Here is a 26236-nt window from a genome sequence, read left to right as displayed (position 1 = left end):
ATGTCGAAACAGACTGTATTGGTGTCCCTAGCCCTATTTGGCTCTGGAGTGGCAAGTACAGCAATGGATTGGGGAACAACAATAAAGGAGTACAGTAGAACGGTTCTATCAAATACACTCTTGGGACTGACTGGAGGTGTCCTGATTAGAGAGGTCAAATTGAATGGAAACTAAAACTTTGGGACTAAACCTAGTGTTCTTAATAGAGAGGTGTTTGCTGAGGTAGGTTCTACTGTCAAGAAGTCTTACCGCAATTGCTCGGTGGTCTTGCCTTGGAGGTTCCAGTCTATCATCACAACCATCATCAAAAGTTTTAAATTCTTTGTCCAAGTCATGAAGAAAATAAATAAAAATGGTAGATCTGTTGAGGTTATTTGCAAGACTAATACATGCAAAAACTGCTTATAGGCCCCACCCTGTGTCTTATGTAATTTACAATACCAGAAATTTATTCATGCAAAAGGCCTAAAAAGAAAGTCCGAGGGCATGCTCAATTTCATTGGAAAGTGTCTTAGGCCACAGTGCTGCTGTCTAGCGGTAGAAAGTGGAACTGAAAGTTTTGGACGAAGATTTCAGTTCCTTTTTCCGCCGCGAGACTGCGCCACTGTCGCCTAAGCCAAATTCACACTGTGGGTCCTGGAATTGACCAGTTTTAATGCCTTTGGAAGGATATCACTATCAAACTAAGGGAATCTGATAGAGATAATGACTTCCTTTAGTTCTCAAAACAGGTACAGCACAGCCACAAGCCATCTTCCGACATGAATGACAGTCTGATGGGATCAAAAACGGTGGACGAGACTTTCACCAGGGGTAGGCTCAGGAGCTAGTTCGGTGTACCCCACTATTGACCTTGTCAGTTTCTCCATATAGGAGGCCTTCCTTGTACCCTTTGATTAAATATAGGTGCAGTCACTGATCTTCAGACCTTTAGATTTAACATCAGAAGTTTTAACAACACAGTTTGTAAACTTACATCCTTATTATTTAGGCAGGATGCAATTGGAGAAGACTGTCCTCAGATCAGTGCATAAACCTTCAAATGGGCATTTTCCTTGAAGAGTTACAAACAAGAAAAAGGAGACCGATATTCTGGAATCTCAATAATATCTTGAATCAACACATACTATTTCATATTCACTAGGAGTCCTAACACCGATCGGATTCAGATCTACTGAACGGCAGTATTAAAGTTAACCCTTACATTCACAATGCGTAAATCATAACAACAGAATATGATGCTTGGTTCCAATCAATGCCAAATCAGAAATTTTGGATTAGCATTAGCAAAGCTATCATGACGAACTGATAAAGCTTTATAAGCCAAGAAAATCTGAAGCTGATAGCTCAATCAGCCTTGGTTTAGTTGGCTAAAGTATCAAATTACTTTGATTTCAAACTTTTTTCTCAAATGGAAAATACTTATTTATTGTATTTTTGAACCAAACTCTTATGCTTTCTAGGGTCAAGTTACCAAATCAGATATTTGAGGAGAAACCCATACATTTTTTATTGGTTATTCTCATTTAGTCTGACATTTTTAACATTTGCCTCCTTGTTTCAATATGAAAACAGACAAACCCAGCATGACTTTTCAACCACTGGTTGGCAGAAGATGTTTACCATAACAATCTAGTGAGTTTTAAATAATAACAAAATAAATAGAAATTAACAAAAAGCTGGTGTGTGATTAAAAAAAAATCAATGATATGGAAATTAGTAGAGATAAATACACAGAAAATCGTACAAAATAATGAAATGCCTTCACCAGATACTGACCACCCAAGTAAAGAATTTGAGATTCTATGATAGTGCCTAATGTAGACAGAAATGTATGGACTATTGGTGTAAAAAAGGGGGCTTCATTATACATGTGATACATGAACTGGCTGAGATAACGGATATGATCAATGATAAGATATAGTATTCAGAAAACGTTGGCATTTATACACTTCACATCAAGTGTTGTTCGGATACCTGGAATGTAATCCAACCATCTGGTGCTTGCTTCAAGGAATAAGGCTCTGTAAATTACTGCTGGCTGTAACAGAGTGATAATGAGAGACATCATAGCTAAAAGGTGGCAGCAGTAGTTACGGGTCCAATAAAATACGGAACCTCCAGCCCATCAAATTGACATGGGCTTACAATCTATTGTGTAATGAATTCCTAACTACTGCCACCTAATGGTGATTAAGTTCCTCACTAATGTATAACCACCAAGGAACAAAGTAGGAACAGGAGAATCGAATTATAACCCACTTCTGATAAAGAAAGACTAAATTTGACATCTTGAAACTAAAAGGGGACTATACTGAATCAAAACTTGCAACTTCCAGTCTAATTTGGGAGTTTTCTTACAAATATATTCATACATTGAGTTGATATATATTATTCAAAATGTTGTAAATATTCTTCATCCAAGCCTCACAAATTCACGACTGAAAGCAGTGTTAATACGAACTGTGACAGACTAGGCACAAGACACATCTGTTGGCGCCTAACACGGCACAGGTCACAGCACAATGTTTATAATTGATTAATAATCATGATTAAAATTTGCAAAAACAGCCATACATGCAAGGGAAGGTTCCCTTTATAACCCTTTTATCCTCAGACATAATTTGAGGCGAAAAACTGATTTAAGGCTATGTCTTGAAGCTGAACCAAGTTGTCTACTTTAATTCCTATAACTGACCTAGTAGCGGACTCCAAGGCTGCCTAACCATAGACTGTTCTCTCGTGGACCTCATGACCTAGCCAAAGAATAAGCGAGTACATTCTATACATTCCCAGTCAAAACGGCACATGTAGCATGCACAAGAAGAAAGATCCCACCCCCTATCGCGTTACTCAATAGGACAAACTAAGGTTCATTGTCGGTGTGGTGCGTTGTAGGTTCATAAGCAAATACATAACAGGGAAAAACTGCACAAACAAACAGTCTATGGATACACAGCCTAATAGGCACAAGCACTCAACTCAACTATTGAGTATAAAAACATCATCTTACCAAAAAATTGACTAGAAAAGCAAGATATGTATCTGTTAAAGCCAATGGGATACCACTTTGCCCTGTGCCAGGATTCAAAGTTTGGAACATCATTAAGATTTTCATTCCAAATTGCTCTTTTTCCAATTGACCGCTTTATAAGACTAGTTTGCGAAATTTCACAGTATACAGTGTTCTTGTCATTTTTTTCAGCCAGAAAATAAAGCATAGTAGGTATAATGATTGTAGTTGTACAAACACTTACACAGTGAGTAAGTAGCACTAAACAGAACTAGAAAAAAAATAGTGGCACAGAACGTGCTATAAATGCTTATTCTGATGTATAGTATGAATAAAAAGATTCATAAGAGTGTATAGAACACCGGTACAACAGTGAGATCTGTACAATATGTCTACAGAATGTCCCAAAAAAATATCACATTTTCAATTTGATTGGTCCCTCCCTACCCAATAAGATTACTTTTTCAAGAGAAACTTGCAGTGTTAAAGCAATGCATGACTTCTCTTAATTAATCATGATAAATGCATTATCAGTGAAATGAAATAGTTCAAACAAGTTTTGTTGAATTTCAAGTGGATTTTTTTTCGGGACACGTAGTATATATATGGAATGGGACAGCTGTCTCACAACACGACTAGAGAATAAATTACAAGTACGATACCATAGAAAATAACCATTTGACCCTAAAATGACTGGACATGATTCACGACAGACAGGCCAGCAAATCCTTTTTTGAAAACACAAATAAGTGTCCTATGTGGGAACAAATCTTTCCAAGCGACAAAATCATCTCCAGTCTTTTTCAAGATCAAGAATAATTTACAAATAATAAATATAACTATTTACAGTAAATAATTCACTTCTACAGCATGTCTCCAAAAAGGAACACAAACATCTGAGATTCATTCTCCTAGGGGTGCCGACTCTTATCAGAACAGCCAATGGAAAATAGTATGTACAATGAGAATATTTAGTGGGGTGCAATCATTGGAAAGAACAGAGAGTCTTCGTTTTTACATAATCTCAAAATTTCTTTTAATTGTTATTCATCAATATGTTGGCAGTGCTAAACATAATGTGACCTTTCAAAGTAATCACACAGCACCTTTAAGCTTAATGTTTTGTGACAAAATGAACAGTGCAAAATATACTTCGCAGGCCAAGCATCACTCATTAACATTGTCATGTTAGAGTCAGACTGTTATTTTGTTTGCAAGACCAGAGTTGGGTTTAAGACCTTTGGCAATGTTAGCATAACTTGTTAATCTCTAAAGAGAATTTCAACAATTTCACACCACTGAGGGTCAATCTAAGGCTAAACAGAGCCAGGCCACTTGCAACACCACCAGACGTCACAAAGGTTATGGCTCTCTTGCATTTTATGCCACAATGTGTAGGCCAGCAGACTATGAGCTCAGCTCTCAATCCTTAAGTTCTGAACGGCTTGTTGATATTGGACTGAGGTACTAGTCCAGGAGATAAGCCTACTCCAACTCCTAAAGGAGTGGCTTGTTGATCACATATGACCTTAAGCAACATCCCAGACAGAGCCCAGCTCTCAACCGTATTGACCTTTGATCGTCCTAACTGTAGAACAATCTCAAAACTGTACCCCTAACAAAACAGTTGATACATGCATCTGATTTACATCATTTTGTAGACCAACACTGTACACAAAATTACACAGCGCTAGATAAAAACACTTGAATTAACCTCAGTAATTCCTCTTTATACAAAATGTCTCTAACAGCCTAACTGTTCTGAATGTTTCCGCAGAGCCTTGATGTTGCCAACTCTTTCTCGTTCCATGGTCGTCTGTGCACTACCTCTCCGCCGATTGCGCTTCATTTTAGCCATATCCTCGCCGAAAACATCACCCGAACGGAGTGCCGTAACTAACGAGTCAAATTCACCTGAAATACAATGAAATAACAAAGTAAGACACTGTCTCAAAGCAATTTACATTCATTCCCCATCCTAATCCAGAAAGCTTACTGAACAAACCAAGGCATTTATTAATTCAATAATTTCAGGCCAGTTGAAAATGCCAAGTGGCCAAGCTTAAAATCCACAACTTCCTGATGAGAAGTCGGCCGCTCTCGCACTCTGCCAAAGCGCTTTGTTTTGAACGAAACTCTTTTAAACTCAACACATGATTTTAACTCCTTCCTCCGGACAGTCCCGTCTCAGATGATCCTTGTCTCTAAACCTCAGGGCTTGGTAGTTTAGTACTAAAGTTTTAACAAATCAACTGAATATACCATGGCAACAGTATTTTCATCGGTACCTACCAGCATCGTGACCGTTCTGGTAGCCATTGCTCGACCCCTTGCCATTGCCACCTAACGACCGCTGCTTTTCGAGCGTCCTCCTAGCACGCTCCGACTTCATCTGTTGCTCAATCTTCAACCTCTTCTCTTCCTCCTCCCTGGCTCTCCTGAACCGTTCATTCTCCCTCTTCGCATCGTCATACGATGTGAGGAACTGCTCAAATGTCCCAAAGAACTCATCAGGTTGCATCTTGCCCGACTCCTCACCGAAAAGTTTCAGAGCTTTCTCAAACTGTAAAATAGAAGGGAGAGTTGGGTGAAGACATGCAGTTTCAACTGAGTGCAATTTGCTTAAAGAGGAATATGAGAGTGGAAAAAGATACTTCTATCTTGTATTTGAGAAATGTTGCCAGTCAAGTAAATAGCCTATGGATAATTTTAAAAGGGGGTACAATTGGCAGAAGCTAGGGGGTCAAATTGGGTGACTAACATGCACAGTTAGGTTTTTTTTAAAATTCTCTTACCCTTGATTTCATTTCTGCTGTGACCTCTTCCAGCTCAGATAAGTTGATTGAGGCTACAGTATTGAAGTTCTTCATCACCGACACAAACTTGTCCCGCCTATCAAACGGTTTGGTACTATGGAATGCAAGCTCCTGAAATAGAAATGAGTAAGAAATAGTGATGAATAAGTCACAGAGATCATTTATGCAGATGAACAAGAAATAGAGATGGACAGTGAAAATCAGTCTATTGGTATGACTTACAGCTTCAATTTCTTTGAGTCCATTTCTTAACACAGTTATTTCAACATCCAGATCTGCCAGACTAACTTTGGCCGCCTCTCTGATGCTTGGAATGTCATCTTCTATTTTGGTTACATCAGGAAACTGTAATTGAAAGTGGCAAATATGTTACAGAGGCCGTAACAGACTGAATTATTTTACAATATTGACAGTAGGAAATACACCCCAATCTTTTATCCAAGATCTCACAGACTTTGAACAGCTTATTCAGATACAACTCCTTTGTTCTTCTATTAGGTCCCATAATTCAACTAAAAACCAAGTGGTAAGTTACAGAAATGGTAAACGATTCTTACCTTTTTCTTTAACACTTCACACAGATAGTGAAGGAATGTTATCTTTCTATCTTGACATGATTTGGTGTCGACGATTTTGTTCAAACTGTTCAACCGGAAACCACTGGCGTTACCCCGCTGGCCACGATTCATGTAGTTACCATACGCCAATACGATCTCAAGAAGTTTCTTCAACTTCCGGCTCCTTACAACTTCTGTTGAACCCTTCAGAACAGCTGCAAGACAAACATTAGAGAAGTCAACAACAGCTATCATGCACAATGTATCAAACAGACTCAGAAATGTAACTTTACTTTGAAATTGTGATTTCAGACTTCTTATTTTGCGGACTGCACTTTTTGGAACCCTTAAACTGAAAGGCTGCATGGTCTTATTAGTGGGTGTCTAACTAATGATATAAACATTGTGGGTTCAATAGGACACCTCAAATTGTTTATGCCCTTGAACTTCCTAGGCATACACAGAGATTCAATGCCAAAAAACCCAATTAGCAGATGCACAAAACAGGATCAACCAATAGACTTACCATCCACCTTTGGTTTGCATTCGCTCATCCTCTCAGAGAACTTCTTCTTGTAGTACAATGCCTTTAATCTCTGTTCATAGTGTTCAATTCTGCTCATTTCAAATAGGAACCGATCTGCCTTAGCCATCTCGTCAATCTCATGTTCGTGTTCAACTAACATTGATCGCTCTTCTGGTGTAGGCACGAACTTCAGGAGCTGCAAAGAAACAAATCCCACAAATCTTCAGATTCAAATTCTCACACATACGTGTAATTATTACAGTGTATGACAGACATGTCCTGGCTTATATAGGCAATCATCTCGTCCCATACTACTAACCAAGCGTCTTGCCCACGATCACACTCACCTGTTCACACATATCCTTGGGTAGCTCCTCCTGACTATCCATGGACATGACAGCCTTTGCGATCTCATCATTCGACATCTTCAACTTGGAGAGCAAGATCGTACAGTTCTGTGCACGTCTGCCGTCGATGACCGACAATTCCTTGCTCTTGGGTTTGCACTTGGCGTCCACGTCATCTTCTGAACTGTGGCGCTGGTATGCCGAAAAATTCTTCTCGAAATCATCAAGGTCAAGGATTTTGTACATGCGTGCGTCGTTGAGGTCTGTCCATATAGTACCAGTAACTTTGATCTGGAAGTATATAGTCAAACAATGCATGATGAATGTTAATTTGATGAGAAGAACTAGTGAAAGAACCCCAAACCGCTTTGAAATCTGAACTAGGGTTCTGACAAGCACAGTATGAAAGGGGCATATTGTCCACAGTCCATTCTATTTCAACTAACTTTACCACACCTGTAATGCACTACAGACCAGGTGACCTAGAAAAACATACACAAGAGACAGCATTACGGAAATCGCTCTTCCTGAGAGCCGGATACGCCGTAGCAAAACTATCAGAGATACTCACATCAGGTAGTTTAGTCCAGTTGAAGGACTTGAGGGGTACGGCCGAGTTAGGGATGTCTTTCCTTTTCTTGGCAACACCAGGCATCATGCCCCGACTTCCTGGCGGTGGTGGTGCACCAGGTGGAGGTGGTGCATTTGGCGCATTTGGCGCAGGCGGTGGTGGTGGTGGTCTGGGGGCAGAAATGGCAGCTGGGGTTGGTTTGACAGCAGCAGACTTTGACCTAAAGGCTGATGCTGCGGCCTTGATATCCACTTTAGCATCATCTGGTAGACTGCCCGTTTTAACGAGATGTTCAAACTTTTGCCGTTCAACTTGTTCAGCTTCCAACTATAAACAGAAATTATTATGACTTTAATATTACTAAGGCATGCGTCATGTTGCCAAACTGATAAATGAAGACAACGAAATCACCTCCCTTGGTGTTATACTTGTGTTCAAGACAAAACTCCTACCATTCATGAGTGGTAGTCCAGGCAGAAAAGGGTACCTAGTCGGTCGTGAAATAGAATAGGGTACTCAGTAGCATTGGGTCTTATTTGATATCTTCTTTACCAGAAAGTCCCTCACACAAAGCAGGTCATCATACCATCAAGGACGCCAATAATCAGCAAAGAGACCTACCCTGTTCGTAAGCTCATTAAGCCGCTGTGACATCTCGGCCAACTGTCGCTTTGTCTCGGAATGATTGCACAACTCTTGCTCATATTTTGACTTGAGTTTATTGACCATTTCCATGAGTTCTTCCTTCTCCTCATTTTTGATCTCACATTCGTTCTCCTTTTTGGCAAGTTTGGCTGCGATTTCATCGTTTTCTTTCTGGATTTCACGCATCTTCTGTTGAACTGCCTTGATTTCATTCTCACTGGCGAGTCTGAAATAACAAACAACCAAATAAGACAACGATATTTTTCGATTGGCTGGAATTCAAAAGTTGTTGAGCTTATCATGATGCCAATGTGGCAACAGTCACATATTGCAGATTCCACTACAGTAACTTGGGTGCCATCATAAAGAACCTTGCCAATTTTGATGCACGTCTTCCAATTACAAAATTCCTTGAACTTACTGTTTAACAATTTTATTACAGTTGATTTCTAAGGGTGCTTGATCAGGATTTGACCCATCTTTCTGTTGTAACGAGATCTGCTGTACTATCCGATCAATTAGCTGCCAATATTGAGGAGTTACCCCATTCGCTGAAATTAGGGAGAAAGATTAACTAAATAAGTTTTATCTTTGTGTCCATTACCCCTTCACAATAAGACATTTCAATCATTATCATGTCCATACGGCATTAAACCATGTCTTTTGCGACACAATGCTGTGCACTGTGCCATACATTTACCTGCACTGCATTCCAAACTGTTACTCAACATCAGTTGCTGGAGAGTATGGACGGATGTAGAGGGTGGAAAAACAATCTTCTATACTCACATGGTAGTTGTAATAAGTGAAACAAAATCGACAGCATGTGGGGATATGCTAACGTGTGTCCTAGCCTCTTCTTGAGCAGATCTAGCATGGAAGTGGCACTCTTTGAATCAATGTGATTCTGCAAGAGAGAAAGGATTACCACTGTAAAACACTGACAAAAGGATAAGTTTGTTTGCTATTTCCAAAGAAGACAAAAAGTTATTCTTCGTATCATTCCTGAGGCAGGCCTGTCAAAGAAAGTTCTGTACACCCATTGGTGAAACTGACTGTGTTCAGATGCAGTGGGTTTCTGATTCTGATTCCTGTTTTTGAGATATAAGGCAGGTCCATGCAATAGGATTTTAAAAGACATTTTAAGATGCTGCACAGAGCCGATTTCACAGGCCTGCTCACATGTACATATCAATGCTTCATCCACAGCTTACCATGTCAAATCTTTTGGCTAGTTCTTTTTCATCTTCATTTCTCACCATTTCAAAGAAATCTATATGTCTGGAAAAGAAATTATTGCAAATTGAAATTGTTTTGTCCTCTCTATCTAAAATCTGACAAGACAAAAATATTTTCGATGATCACTCCTAAGAATTGGCAAGTTTTTCAGCCACTGCTTATCTGGAAGAACTCCAGTCCACACAAGGTTTAAGTTAGCAACAACCACTGCTTTCTACCTTTCGGAACCCTGTTGACTGAGTATTCAACAACTTCTGTTTTTCTTTTACAAATGATTATTCTTTGAATATGATTCAAACCAAACCAACTGACCTGCCTAAAGTGTCATTGTTGTGCTCTCGCAGTTTATCAAGTATCGGCATGATGCCGAGCATTAAGAACTCATAACGCAGGTGCATTCGAAACTCAAGGTGATCCTGTCCTGGCCCGTATTTCAGTGCAGCGTTAATGAAAGACATGATTGTTGTTTTAAGACTGATTTCATCCTGGTAATCTGGCAGTGTTCGATCTAGGTCGTAGATTAGGCCTTGGAATCTTGTGCGCTCTGCTGCGTATTTCTGATAATGGACCATCGCTTCGAGAACTTTTCGATGGCCGCCAGGCACGAGACATGAGGCACCAAGGATTTCCAGTACGGCTATCCGTGTTCGGACATTCTCTGAGGCGAGGCTCTGCGCTATGATGTTTATGCCGGTAGGGTGGGCAAGAACGTGGGCTCGACCATGCTGAAAAGCAGAGGAAGAACTTTGGTAAAATCAGAAGATATTTCTATAAGTTTATCACAAGGAAGTATTTATTTCAGTCTTAATCTTTATTATTTCCATTTTGAATCTAAATCTTGGCTCCTCACCCATTCACAATGTGACAAGTCAAACAGGTTTGCCTACCGAGTTGTTCATCAATGCCTTGATACATCCTATGGCTTCAGTATGGATGGGACCCGCACTCGTATCATTGTCCATATTTTTCAGGAAGTCCAAGATGCACTGTACACCCTCCAAGTCCATAAACCGTGTAACAAACCTGAAACATCAAGCAAAGTATGTCAATACATCGTGTCGTCGTAATAAAACAGTTGGTCTTGGAGATTTGGGGAGGCTGTGGCGTGTTGTCATTCCAGCATCCAATCACACCTCACTACTGTATGTTGCGCCAGCGATAAAGTACCCCACGTTGGTAAGTGACGTAAGTGTGACGTACCAAACAGTACCTTATTTTGGAGTCGTCTATTGAGAGGCCGATTTGATAGTCTCATACATGTCATAGGCAGGTTACCCGTATGTGCCTCCAACCTTTCATGAAGATGCTTTCCACATCAGTGCACCTAGAGGTTTAGTGGGCACACATCACAGCTTTCCGGGAAAGGCACCGTTTTCAACTGTGGGATGCCCCTTATCCCAGCTGAGTTCAGCCACTCTACTGCTAGGCTCGCTGAGCTCAAAAGTGGTGCATTTCATACTGACCTCATTGGTTGTGTGCGGAGGGCAGTCTTCAATCCTTCCATAAACTTAAATCTGTTTCTAATCTCTTCTTCATCATATGAAAAGAATATCTGCAAAGATACAGTATATCAAAATATCAGAAGGAAAAAAAAGCGAAAAAAGTGAGAGAAAAAACTGTTCATTTTGTGATGCTACACCTGAAATCTAAATTGAAACCTAGCCAGTACTGCAAACGATTGAAAGGTGAGTATTCTGCAGTTTCACCAAGTGAGATAACCTCCGGACTGCAATTGAATTACAGAAAGATGAGCATCTCAAAATATTCAAGATACAGAAAAAACATGTTAGTTTCTTTCCATTTCATTTGCCTCAAGTAATTTTACAAGCGAGTTGAAAGAGGCTGTAGGAAGTGCAGCTTCTTGCAGATGGAAAGCAGACAGTGTTTTTACAAAGAAGCACGGAGTGTAACAGAAAAACAGTGCTTTGTTTTCCAAGACATACCACATTTTCTTAACAGAACCATTAGCTCTTCTGTCCATCTCCAAAAGGTCCCGTTTCTTAATAGGAGAGGGACAGTATGAAGGTCCAATTCTCAGAATGTTAATCTATGGCTTCATCAAAGAGCAATCAAAAATGCTTGAGCATAGTCAGCCATATTTGCCACCCTACTTTTCATACTGTATCAAAGATAATAAATCCTGCCCCACCCCTTCTGCCTCAAAACTTATCAGTGAAAACTTTCACCTGCTGCCTCAATATTGAATCCATCCATCTTCATCATTGATGTAAATCTATATTCAGCATGCTTTGATTCCTGAGTAATTGTCATCAGAGACAGGCTCCCAAGGATAAACCCTAGACATTATCGATTGAGGGCTGAAATCTGTTTACGAGATATGGAGAGATCATGAAATGATGTATAGGGCAAACACGTGTCAACCTTTAGGAGATTATGCGGTGCAGCTATTGCAAGCATATTTGTCTCGTGGGCAAAATGTTCACGTTGAATAGAATGCGAGGTTGTGGAGGCACTTTGCAATTACCATGGATATCTGCATCACTGAGCTTGTTTGGTGCTTCTCGGTTCCTGAGTAATTGTCATCAACCACAAGCTTGGAAGGAAAAACCCCAGACATTATCGATCGAGGGCTGAAATCTGTATTTGGATCACGGCAAGGCTTCGATCGGCAAGCCGTGTGAAGAGATGGTGCTATGCTGACAATGCCAGACATTTTATCAGCCGCCAATGCTGGCAAACCTATCAAATGTCTTCAGCCAATCAAATTTACACGGAATGAGATGCACCAATGCAAATGAAACGTTATGCGGGTACTTCATTACCTAAAATGGATTGACAATCAAGTGTGCATCTCAAAAATGCCAAATGCAGAAGAAGGTCCAACACCACCAACTGCTGAGCAGCAACATCAATCTTCGATGCACACGCTCTTTGTACTGGGAGTCTTCCCCTGAGTTCAGCTATAGACACTTTGTAGATGGATTTATCCTCGCGTTAAGCTATGACATCTTCTGATGAGGCAGTGGTTGTCTATCGAGACGCTCTTACGCTCAATTGCTTACAATTTTCCAACGCTGAGTTTGCCGTGCATGAAAATGACTGTAGCGTGGAGGTTGTTTACTGAATTCAGCCAATATCATTGCCGATCTCTCAAGGGTGAACCCTGGGCATATTGATTACGTGGCACAAATCTATTTGATGATTTTGGTTTGGCCAATTGGTTCCTCGGGATCTGATGTGACAGGCCTTCAGACTGGCGGTCACTGGCTGTATATCTTGTACTGTTTTAAGAATTTATCGCCACTTCTAGGTCAGCATGTCTATGTTGTGAGGCCACGCTTGCCTCAAACAACAATGAATTCGAGACTTACGGGACCAGAACCGGAGGATGAGCTGACAGAGACACAGAGTCAGAAAATGATTTTGCCATCATGAATCTTGCCTGGTTCATTTCGGTCCCATGCACCTCCACAGCCCCACAAGCTTTCAAAATGATTCGATGTCGAATAATTTCCAACATCTAAACCACACTTTCTTCCAAAGACAGACTATCCTGGTCCTCAGTCCATGAAGTCTCATTGTTCTCAAAATCATATGCAGCTGTGTTAATCATCATGGACAGTCATATTCAATCGAACAAAACTCCCATCACATTGTATAATTAGGAAAGCTATTCTTTATTTCATCTTTTGTTGACACTAGCAGTTATCTGCAGCGATGTTACGTGTCTGTCACATTACCCAACATTGTCCAATGATTTCCGTCTGTAGCATTGGATATTCGGTATAGAGCAGTGGGTATTGTGTCTTCCGATATTGTTTTACATTGATGACACATTCCCTGCATTGATCCACTTCTGAAGGGTCTCTTATAGGATGCTCCCTGTCATGTTCAATAAGGGTACTAGATGCCGAAAGGAGCTGGAGCAGGAAGCCTTGGGTCGAACTACAGAAGTACGGGTCACAGGGCATCACAGATGGCGATGGGTTCTTGAAGTAAGGATTGTATTTTAAACTTGTCTCATACCATACTTACATTTGACATTGCCTTGACCCTTTCAATGTAGTAGTCAGGCCAACTGGCTGAACTCGGATCTTCTTGTTCCTGGAATGATAGAAAGAAATCAAAATTTAGGACTTCAGCACAAAAATATCAAATATGCAAGTTAACCAGTAACAAGAGTTGGTCTTATTCATGCCCTGAAAAGTAACAAATTAATCAATGGTGGCAGCACTGTGGTTGGTTTGACGGGGTTTTAGTCTTCCTAATCCTGACACTTTTCCCCAAACCCATCTTGGAGCCTTGAGTTGTAAATGTAGGAAACTCGCTGTCTTATCTCAACTGAAGTGTCATTCATATAACGATCAGCCGAGTTCCACTCCTTTCAAAAGTAAAGGAGACACTCAAATTGTCACCTCCATACTTCAAGTGCATTTTCAACATTCTTTTTAATCATCCATTCCAAAATACTACAAAATGTATCACATCTGTTTCATTGGATTCCGCAGCCATGTGTTCTGATGCATAAAACAAAAGGACTCCATTATTCAAATAATTCACTCCGAAACGACTCTTAATTTCATTCTAAATGACAAAGTACCTGTTATCAGTGTTTGATCTTATAAAACAATAGACATCTTGCTCCCAGGATGAGGCTAATGACGGCTCCATTACCGATCATATCAACTTGTAATCATATCATACTCCATTTAAAATGATGAGTGTCCTCGATCAGGACACTTTATGCAAAACTGTCAGTGTCCCACGACAGCTGCCGCCTTGATGTCACCTCAGGCCAAGCAAGTTTATTCATAAGTTGAAAGTTCAATTTATTTGAAAGTCACTTCTTAAGTGCAAAAGTCCCCAAGTTTGAATCGAGAGTCTAGCGATCAATTTTCATCCAATGCCCCTCTACCTCCACCTCTCGCGCCCACCAGTATGGGTCTCAGCCGGTGCAAGCAGTACTAAATATCCTCATATCCATGGGAGGGGGTATCTGTTTGACTAGCCCATGACACTTACTTGGGTGAGGTCCATGGGCAGAAATTGAAACAAACTGCAGAAGAATTGATATGACATGATCAAGACTATTTGACTTTGATCGGTTCAGCCTAAAAATTAGTCACGCCACAACTCATCACGATATACTTTGTGATCATTGAACCAGGCAGCCCATCAGTCAACAAAGAACAAGACACAGCTGAACCAAGTTGGGTTTTTTTTAATTAAAAAGTGCATTCATTCATCACCACAGCTTGCAACCCATGTGTTTATCATGACATTTGAGGTGATAAGAATGATGCAGGAGCTAAAAACGGTGCATGTTACTGTTAGGATATTGTTGGCAGAGGTTGACATATTGCGAGATAGTGCATGCGGCAACATAAAACAGTTTTCCCAATGTCCCATTCTTGGTTATATTCATTGGGACGCCACCTTTTCTTGCTGACTCATCAAGTTTTTACAGTACGCCCAGAGTTTTTGCTACCAAGTGTGTGGAATAGGCAAATTGATGACAAAATGGCCATTCATTGAGAGTCAGTGAGGGTGCTCTTGAAACCATAACAAAATTGAAACAGGATTAGTTGTCACGATGGAGATAGTCATGACGCATGGATAATATCAGTGCCTTGTCTATGAAGGGTTAGGGAGGCTTGCAAATGTTCTGACCAGCTGATGGCAAGTCAGGTCACACCAAAACTTAATATGCAGCCACTCAAACGACACAATCTAAAACTGTATTGACCATCCTTCCAGCCTAATCAATAGGGGGCAATGACTCCAGAGCAAGATATACTAGATTCACTGCCCAGACAAGGGACGCCAAACTCAAGATGCAGCACTGTCAACAAGGGACAAGTCTGCAAACCAGATTAACCGAAATGTATGCAGCAGGTTTATTCATAGAAACTTGTCTGGCTTCAACGGAAGTCTCAGCTTAACATGATTCGATTTGGTGCCGTGTTCCATTGCAGAAAGGACAGCAAGGAGACCTGTTTATGAAGACTGGGAACCCTGCACTATCTCAGGACACATTCATAAATGTGGAGGATACATTTAAACAGATCCTAAACAGCCATTCTGATATCAAATCTTTATGGTATATTCATATAACCATTTAGTTTTGCATGAAAGATGGACCCTCGAGTTGATAAATTAGCGTCTGTACGATGATGACTCACTACCTGTGGAAGAGCGCTGCAAAGCGCCAACTTAATCTTGGTTCATGGAATGTCATTTGAAATAGTGAGAGACTCTGGTGATAAATCAACTACAATCAAATTAACAGTAATAGTTTGAACGAAACTATTTCTACACTGCCAACTCATCCAATACAAATTCATACACCTTTCGCTGGATTGGTCTGGTGAAGCAGTTGGGAAGATGGTAATGACCAACAAGTTTTGAATGATGTCAAATGCCTCCAGGTGGGATGTATTTCACCAGCAACAACGGATCCTTGATTCCATTGCTATCTATATAACAGAGCCAAATGTGTCACAAGCTCATGTAGATGCCAGTGTTTGATCTGTGGATTTCCATCTTGTATAAAGGGGAGTCCCTTTTCTGATTCCCTGACTACACTTTGAAGCATCAACATGCGACAGGTTTGAGTATGACTCAGCCGGATGCAACAGGAATGCATGCAACAGGCTAATATGACTTGATTTTATCGCACAGCATCAATCAAAGTTATCACAGCATTGGGATGTGGGATGTAAAGCATGCATGCGTAATAGTGCATGTAATTATGCAGGAAATATTACACATGCGACGACGATAGCGCATTCACCAAGAGATTCCATTGCAAGATTGAAGCCAGCAATGTATTTTGATGCATCTTGTGCACCGATGCAAAGAATGGCTGGCGACTCTTTGGATACTGTAATTCATTTCAACACAATTTGACCAAATCTGCAATACATCAATGTACACCAATAAACACAAATTGTATGTCAACTCGACTGAGTGATATCCAAACCAACAACTATCGGAATGTGTTGCTTTAAGACAGAATTTGTCACTGCCATATCGTTTGTGAGTCATGATGCTATGAGATTGGCTAGTGATTTGGGTTAGCTTCACCTCATCAGTTCATGCTTGTCACGGTCCCTTGATGCTGCTGCTGCAGACCTGTGGCACTGGCAGGGGGTAATTAGGTTCCTCCCTTGACTCACAAGTCTAAGAAAGCAAGGCAGAATGCTTTTCTGTCAGCTTGATTTGAGTAGAAACACATTCATGGATTGGGGTTTGATCAATGATATCTGCAGTCAGCCTGACCTGAAAGCCGTCATGATTAATTTATCAGAAATTGATTAGTCCAGCAATCTTGGATGTGAATTCTAATCTCAAGAAACCTGACAAGCTGCAACCCTATCCAAATGTCCTACATTTACAGCTTGAGTCTACCAGACCAGCACACTTTGGGGCAAAGAATCCTACTGAAACAAACTTTGCAACTGTTACCTTAAAGCATGGTGAGCAATGTTTTCATACTTTTTCGAAAACTGAATAGTCATAAAGCACTACCATCAGACTTGTTTCTTCATTTTTGGGCCTGGAGAAGCTGGAACCTAGATATCTGAAGATTTCATCAAGCATGGTGCCACGAAATTATGCTGTTGATGTCTGTAGCTATTTCCAATACTTCCAGACAACCGACCTTGCATTTTCCAATTGAAATATATATTGCCTTGGATATGATGGAGGCAGAACTCTTAAAGATAAAATCAATAACACTATTTATTACTTTCACAAGTATAGCACTTGATGACTCATTTGCTAATTCCTGATGAAAACTGATATGATATTTCATGCTGCCTACTTGTGAGTTGGCAAGTTTTTAAAGTTTCTTCTGAATATTGAAGTCTTCACATATTCATTTTCCTTGGTAAAGAGAAGAGATGCGGTCAAATACCTTGCTCAAGGGCACTCGGAAACAATAGTCAGTAAGATAACTGTCAAACTTATGACACTCTGATTTATGAATCTTACTACTATATATTACTACAAAGCAATCCTTCATTAAGTCCCACAACCACAGCTATTAGAAACATAATGTAAATGGCAACTACTTTCTTCATCAACTGCAAAATGCCATCATCAATCAAACAATATAATTACTATAAAATCTAATGTCTCCTTCCAAGACAAATCTACCATTCGATACTATACCAGTAGACCCAGGGGGTGTCGTATGACAGTGTATACTGACTCCTGGGACACTTCCACAATCAGCAAACCCAGCCACAGATGATGCTCTAGCTGGGTTGAAATTTAAGTTGAGCAGATTACCTGGCAATTTCTCAAGCAACTAAATGAGTTAACCCTCGAGGCAAATTGAATCCTGCATCTTCCAATGAGTGCTAAGTCAATCATGATGATTCTACGCAGGGGGCCGTGTACCAAGGCCAATGTTCAATCCTGGTGAACTCCAGCACGTTGAGCTGGCAGATGCAGAAGACCTTTTCTGTTGAGTAACTCCTCCCCCTGGCTCGTCTGAAAAATAACTAGCTACCAAATCGAAGTGGTATAACATAGACACATCAGTAAAATGACTGCAAGCCGCTTTCAAAGGCTGCCGCTGCATATGATTCCAAAGTTAAATCCTCCCACCATCTATTTAGCTTTCTTATTATCATGGAGATGAGGACAGGATCCAGTGTCTCACAATGGCTGGGATATTATAAGAATCATTGTGTCCTCCAATTGCCAGATTCTGACCCCATTGTCTGACGACATCGTGTAATTTCGAAATGTTTTCTCAGCAGATTTATAGTTTGTTCATTAGCAAGATCCAAAGGGTGTTGCTACTTCCAAAGCACCGCTACATACGTCCAGAACTCACAACACTGCCTCCATAAATCTTCATCAAATTCTCAATAATTGAATAAAAGAATTTTCAATATCTGATATTGCAACCAAGCAATCTATTCACTGTGTGCATATTCACATCAGCGATCAACTTCAAAGCAATATACAGTTCAGTTCCTGATAACGCTGATAATATTGTGCCATTCACTTAAAATCGTGGGTGGCATGAATGTGTGCCAGTGGCATATTCGCTTGCCACACCTTTCTGCATTGAAATATAACAATGCATTTGCTTCTTAGCCTGAGCAAGGTACATTTCACTGTTCACCCCTCTACTGTTTGTCTTGTTGGCAAAACAAGGCTTTCTTAATCACTAACTCAGACATATTAGACCCAAGGGACACGATAGCTGCTGGCATAAACTAATAGCGAGTGATTAGCTTCTACTGCTACTAGCTGGTAGCAATTGATGCACTGTGTCTACACAGCTCTGTTTGCCGCCATCACCAGAGGACAGTTTGTGGTGAGGACTGTAACTATTCATTTCCATCCATCCTCTTCGAATTCTGACCATGGTATGGTTATATGTTCTAGTAGGTCTTTTGCAAGCTAATGTACCCTCTTCTGCACCAGTCGTCCCCAAAAATACAAATATCGATTGGGTTACCATTATTATCATCAGACTTGATAGCCATCCCCTCTCCCCATGCCAATCTCACCTTACAAAGAAATTACCATGGCTCACCACTCCTACCCAATAAATGGTTGGCTCCAAAGATATGGATTTTGGTACGCTATAGAGAAGATATGGACAATTTTGTCAATATGGCTGTGTTATGTGATATAACCAGGTACAGAAAGACTTGACGCTTTCTCTTAGGGTAACCAGAATGAAAGGTTTTCCTTCGAGGCGCGCACCAAGCAGACACACGACAAAGATACCATTTTTCGTGTCTGTTTGCCATCTCAGTTGGCCAGAATAAATATTTGGTGAGGATAAGGATACGAAGTGATATATGAAATGAGAAACCAATAATTTACTCTCTTGGAGGCAAATAAAGGCGCAGGTAACCAGGATATTTCTTAACACTTGGAGACTGTCAGGTTGAAAATGTGGCTTTGAGCCAAATGGCCGGTCAATATCGACTCAATGTTGGTGATGTTGTTCATACCATCAGGAGAAGGTTTATAACATTAAAAGCCTCAAAAACCTTTCCTCTTCAGAAAACCAGCCATGTACATTGCTGCAAACAAGCTTGCCTTGCAAGAAAACTGATCTCCGCTAGCAAGCAGATGATCGGATGAAAACACAATAGCATCTTTTCACATCGTCTGCTCTCAAACCTCTTCACCGAAGATCCTACGTATTCGTAACAAACAGTATGTCATGAATAGTTTTTACGGATTACTTGTCATCGCTGAGATTTCATTTCAAAGTAGTTAGACATTCTCTCCTGCTATTCATTATCAGGGAGATGGGCAAGGTGTCAAGTAATCTACATGTAGTCAAGGATTAGGCTATGTCTCTTTCTTTGTTTCGTTCAATTCCTTCAGGCATTGAAAGTATTTTGAGTCATATCTGCAGCCTGTGCATGAATGTTAGCCAAACCATGCATTTGGAAAAGAGTATGAAGAAACAACATCACTTGTCTTGCCGTTCCAATCCCCAGAGGCATGCAATGAGCAAGCTGAGCACAGTATCTTTTTCCTTGCACATATTTGAGGGGTTCTTACAAGATGATCTACACCACGTTCCTCATGTAATGTATCATCCTTGAACAATGCATGATGTGTAATACATGTCTTCAGATGCAAATTTATCAGTAGATGGATATTGAAGTGTTTTGACTCTCTTCGTGATGATGTGTCATGAGCAAACAGCGGATATATAGCATAGCGTGTTTCAGACACTTCTTTGTCTGCCAGTTTACAAGCACGTTACATCTGGTTTCAATTCGTGGACCTGCCTGAGAAGTTCGCAGCAAAGCTACATCTGAAAATGAAATGTACTACAGACACAACTGTGCCAAATGTTGTTACTTCTGGACAGCGGTTGTAATTCGTCACTGAAGATTCAACCCATCATCAAAGCCAACTGTCAACTGATATCCTCTATTAACCTTTCAAAAGGGTCATGAGTGTCCCTTTTATCCCCTTCCATTTCCATCTATCCTCTTCCCATTATGGTCAATATCAATGAACTGCAGGAGCAGGGACCAGATTAAGGGTGGATGGGAGACAGATATAGGAGTGGATTAATGAGGATTGATGGGTTGCTGTTTGCATGGTGGTGATTTGACTGGCATGCATTCATCAAAGTCATGCTTAGCAATTTGCATGCTTGGCAATTTATATGGCAATAATGAGGGTTGAAATCTGTGTAACATGCCAAATACACTTTCAATGTGACTTTCCCACTCTCAGAGTGATCTTCACAAGGGAAAAAGCTGATGTCAGTGGTATTAAAGCCATCAGAGAGGACTCTGCAATAGCTGATTCTCTTTACTGTTTTGTCACTAATCACATTGCCTCAACTGATGATACGCCTTAAAATGACAACATTGTCAAAGCCACGATTCTAGCATAGTTACAACCATGATGTCATCATTTTAACATTCAAGTACCACCATAACTCATCGCTGAAGAATTAAATTAACATCCTGACTGCAAGATACTTGGCCACAGAAATAAATCAGACATTTGGTTAAATAGTGCAGCCTCTGTTTTCCCGGAGTAAACAGTCTTACCGCATGTAGCAGCCGGCCAGCCATGAGTCACCTTCTATTGATCCGGTGACTCCGAGAATATGTGTAAGTTCGCCTACACTGCAGACATAGACCAAGGGGGGGGGGGGGGGGGGCTACACAACCAATTTTAGAGATCTACTCTCATATGCTAATGGACCAATTGGAAAATTTAGTTTTGAGACATTACACCACAATGCAACATTTGATTGTCATATTGCTTATCACCTGTCCATCTTATACCATTTATGATGTCCAAGAAGGGAAGACCAACCAGACTTCTTTCCCTCAATGTTACTTATCACTTTCCCTTTCTTATAATGCTCAAGCAAACCCCAACAGAAACAGTCACAATCTGTGCCTGGAGCAAAAATGTTGGTATAGAACTTTTTACATCATGCGACGGATAGCGAAGTGAAATCCGCATCCCATAATAACGTCCAATTTGCCACCATCAATGGTTAGCTCAGCTTTAAGTCTCTGATCCAGGTTATTTCCCGATACGACCATTACCTACTGCCTTTCAACAGACGCCCACTGTACCAGACATGCGGGAGGATTGGGGGAGGGTTTACTGTTTCATTTATCACAAAACCGATTCTTATTCAAAGGCCTACGTAACCCGGTTTTCAGTATCTCACACTGTGGCATTAGAAAATTGGCTTATGTAAGCCTGACATTTAGCAACGTCTCACCCGGATGTCACTATGATGACTATGCCTATGCATTATAAATGTTGGCATTGTGGCAAGCCATGGCAACAGTTCCCTTCAGCTTATTTCAGCTTGTTGTTCTGTTCTGAAACACACCCACAAGGCCAATACAAAAGTCTGTCATATCTGTTTTTTTAAGGAAATAAACTTGGTGATATTCCTGATACAATTTGAGATAATGATGCGTGTCATGGGTGTGGTTCAAAGAATTCAGAATAAACTGGAGATCTTATTTCAAAACCATGATCACTCAATTGGAAAGCAGTCTCAGATAAAATAAAATGGGGAATATATTTAAACACATCAGCATATGATAGTGACAAGAACCCTATACCTGTCAATAGGACATCACCTTCTTTACAGCATCATTACAGGGATGTACGGTAAGCTAATGGATTTATCATGTTAGCTTCTCAGAAAGACTCATCAGGCAAACCCTGGGGGACTTCTGCAATCAATATGATAGTACAGCCTCCTTTGATGTACCACAAGTAACTGACAATTAACAATCAGGTACTTACTCTCCCCCAATTGGAAAGAGAGGCTAATTCTAGCTACCAAATGATAATGGAGAAACGTAATTGCTGTATCCTCCTGATCCCCATGGAGTCATACTCCCTCTAAATGATGCTGCGATATATCTTCTTTCTTTATATTAGATGCAAAGGCTTTGTCGGTCAAGATGAGGAAGGGGGACAAGCCACAGACAAACAGACGAAGTTGTCACAGCAAGACAAGACATTCATTCAGAAATAAACACGGTACACTCTTCTAACAATCAGGAAGCTTTCCTGGATGACCAATATACTAACAGTTAAACCAAAACCAACAGTAAACCCCTCTGATAGATTAGAAATGGTAAATGGGTATTGAATACGCAATCTGGCTATTAGAGATGCTATCATGGTTGTTGACCGTACTGATGCAAATGACCAAATGACATCCAAGGAGACATGGCATCTCCATGGCAATAAAGCCAATACAACCTAACTTCATGGAGCAATAAGCCACTGTATTGGAAAGGTAGGACTGAGAGCACCTGAATGCAAAAGAAGAGTCAAACTTCTATGGCGAGAGCTATAACCTGCCTTGACATGCTGGAAATGGTAATTTCAAACTACTAAGGTATCCATGGTGATACAGTGCAGGGCAATCACCATCAGCTTTTGAGGCAGGGGCTCAAACCCCAACAGCTGTGACTGACAACCAATTTTGGAATTGTTCCCACTCTTTCATACAAATTCACCTCTGCCCTGGCAAGACTCCCAAGGTCATGCTGCGCTCACAACAACATCCAGCCCCGTCATGAGAACCACACATGGCGGCTTATCGTCTCTCACAGAGAGAGACGCATCTCCACGCTGTCAATATTGAAAATCAATAGAAATCTGATCAATTGGCTGGAAAAATTTGTCGCTAAAATGGAATGTTTAGCTCCTATTACTAATGCTTTGAGGTGTATGTTTGTTTGATCTCTATATTGATTGAAAATTGGAATTTATATAGAATATTGTGGGTGGGATCTGGCCGAGACCTGTTGGAATTATCATATACATGTATGTATATGGTATTGGTACATGTACACGCGTGGGAGCCAAGGGGAGACTGTATCACTTGTATCAGAGGCAGAATGACACAGTAGCCATGGCAGCCGAATAATTAGTATTCATGGAAGGCGGGAGTTCCTGATCCTAGTTATACAGACGCATTAGTTGGAGTAGATGATGATTTACGGGAGCTGTATTTGGGTGAAATACATGTTATATCTCTACATTAGTGAGTGACCAGAATTTTGGGGAAGGAATGATGCTGGCTTTCTATGAGATGAAATAAAGCATGATCAGCACCAGACTTATTCAGTTTTAATCGCTAACAAATTGAAAGAAACCCGATCCAAATAAAAGGCGATACAAGAGCTCTCACCTTGCACTCAAGATAAGAAAGGTATTCTGTGACATTTCCAAAGAGAAGATTATCAAAAAAGTGGTAATAAAATCAGACACACCAATCAGTCTTTCCTCCAATAACATCTTCGAAACATCATCAGTGACATACCAATATTAGTTTGAAGTATCATCGAAGATTCTAATGAAGGCAGTCACCCAAATGTCAATCTAAGGCATACCTTGAAAGTATCTCCAACCAAACAACTTTTGAAAGGCATAAAAAATTGCTATTAACAGCCTCTATTTTTAGTCCAGTAAGCCGGCACTGTTGAAGCAAAATCTGCAACTTCCAGCCCATTTTTAAAGCTGATATAATGGAGGTCAAAGTCCCATGACATTTTAAACTTGACAGTAAACAGATTGTATAAGTCATCCATATTTGAAATTGGTTTTAGCATCTTCGCCAGGCATTCATGGTTGTATAGAGAATGTAAAGACAGCCATTTGTGAACTTTTTACTAGCTCATCTTTTATTTTCTATCCATCACAGCATTTGCTCAAGAAAGTAATATATTGGCGGATTGGGCGAGGATCGTCTTAGATATGTACATCACGATGAAACCAAGTTTCCGCTTGAGTGAGAGACAATTTAGAGTGGATGTACAACCAACACAGACCCAAGATTAAATTGAATGTATATTTTTTCTAGCTGATTTCAATTTTCAACCCAGCTAACTAAGATAAATGAGGATATCAAAAATGAAAATTGTATGTTGTTTATATTGGTCGACAATCCGATTATTGTTGAACCAGCATAGAGAATAGTCATAAAAAGGCTTCTTGTAAATGGATGGGATGAGCATCAGCAGTATTATCTGTTGCAAGTAAAATGCCTGAATAAATCTTTTACAGTTTCAACTTCAAAGGAATGAATATGGATGAAAGTGATTGAGGTATAATATACTCTGATATATGACAAACATCTTTGATACATGATAGGAGGACTTTTAAATGTCTATTCGTCATGAAAACCATGCAACCAAAGGATCTTAGAAAAACATCATTTAATCGCATAAGAGGTGCAGATTCTTCTTCTTCAACTCTTATTTCATTCAGATTTCTATTTAGCGTCAATAATTCTTACTTTAGCGAATATCTCAGCAGGAGATTCAAGTAAATTGACTTGCTCAAGATGACAAGCAAGAAATCAAATTACGTCACAAATATTGTGTACACTGGACATTACTAAAGCATTCAGTGTGTGAAATTGCTTCGTAAATGCACCATTTCTACCAAGATTGACAAATTTCCTGCTGATGAGTCATTCATTATCGAACAAGAGCATGATTCTGAGGAAGTAAGCATTCACAGCATCATCCTATACTGCAACAAGAAATTGGCGGATAGCATGATACATCCACTACATACATTGACCAACGTAAGCTAAACTGACAGCATGACCTCTGGGGAGCTGAGGATCCAATCGTCATTATCTTGACCACCAAGGCCTGACATTGCTCCACCTCATTTTGCTTGAATAAAACTGGGATGAACTGGATTCACCTGCAATATTTCAATTTTCATGCATCATACGTCTTGATGGAGCTAATAGAACAAGCTCAGTTTCAATTTGTTCCGAATTAGAATAGGCTGTCAGTTGCATGTGCAACATGATAGAAATTAGCTGCAAGAACACGCAAGTGTGGTAATTGTTATCCACAGAGCCTGCAGCGGAAGTTTGGAACGAAAGATTCAGTCAGATTCTGAACATGCAACATTAAAATGTTGTATCCTTGGTAATGGTAGTCATAAGATACTAATTTCTCTGACACATCATCCATCATTTTGATGCTAAGGACCCATGGGACTCCCGTCACGCAACAGGTGGACTCATGTGTTCGGACTTGGGTCCCTTGAGACTCATACTAAAGCTGGGAATAAATGAAGGTTGTGTGTATAATGAGGAACGTTACTTAAAGCCAGAACTGTGATCTAGAGAGCATCCAGAAGATGCTGACAGGTTGTTCTCCACTGGGCTTCAAGCAGAGCAGATCTGATGGTGAAAATGTTGTTGCAACCACAGTTTTTACGTAGTTAGTTTTAGCATGCAGCACGCACAGATTTAACAATGTGCTACATGCTAGAGTCAATAAAATTCATTGAGAAACATGCACTACAGTATTTACTAGGAAGATGGAAGCACACAGAATCAATAGTCTGGAGCCAGTGCACACAATGAAGAAGTTGTATGACAAGAAGTCATATTGAAGACGGATGTTAAATATTCCAAGGGGTTGGCTAATCTTAATTTTGGCAGGAGTAGGGTAAGAAGAAGCATTTTGGGACTGTGAAGTGATAAGCCAAAGTAGATGAGAGTATGAAGAATAAAGTAAGGCAATGGCAA

At 40.3% G+C, this 26236-nt stretch overlaps 1 protein-coding gene across 1 annotated transcript in view; it reads right to left on the bottom strand.

Annotated features, from left to right (window-relative positions):
* Positions 1–1090: 1090 nt before the first annotated feature.
* LOC135484194 (disheveled-associated activator of morphogenesis 1-like) overlaps positions 1091–26236 on the bottom strand; it is a 31159-nt gene continuing 6013 nt past the window's right edge. The window contains exons 4-19 of the mRNA XM_064765411.1: positions 13711–13779; positions 11178–11266; positions 10602–10737; positions 10027–10439; positions 9690–9756; positions 9265–9382; positions 8897–9026; positions 8452–8701; positions 7831–8157; positions 7260–7550; positions 6913–7108; positions 6387–6601; positions 6052–6174; positions 5809–5940; positions 5306–5576; positions 1091–4927 (exon numbers count right to left, since the gene is read on the bottom strand). Of these exons, the coding sequence (XP_064621481.1) occupies positions 4758–4927; positions 5306–5576; positions 5809–5940; positions 6052–6174; positions 6387–6601; positions 6913–7108; positions 7260–7550; positions 7831–8157; positions 8452–8701; positions 8897–9026; positions 9265–9382; positions 9690–9756; positions 10027–10439; positions 10602–10737; positions 11178–11266; positions 13711–13779 (2997 nt within the window). The 3' untranslated portion in view covers positions 1091–4757. The remainder of the gene's footprint in view (positions 4928–5305; positions 5577–5808; positions 5941–6051; positions 6175–6386; positions 6602–6912; positions 7109–7259; positions 7551–7830; positions 8158–8451; positions 8702–8896; positions 9027–9264; positions 9383–9689; positions 9757–10026; positions 10440–10601; positions 10738–11177; positions 11267–13710; positions 13780–26236) is intronic.

Source organism: Lineus longissimus, chromosome 3 (genome assembly GCF_910592395.1).
Source record: "Lineus longissimus chromosome 3, tnLinLong1.2, whole genome shotgun sequence".
Taxonomy (NCBI): Eukaryota; Metazoa; Nemertea; class Pilidiophora; order Heteronemertea; family Lineidae; genus Lineus; species Lineus longissimus.
Note: the sequence above shows the minus strand (reverse complement) of the source record. Positions and strands in the feature narration are given on the sequence as shown.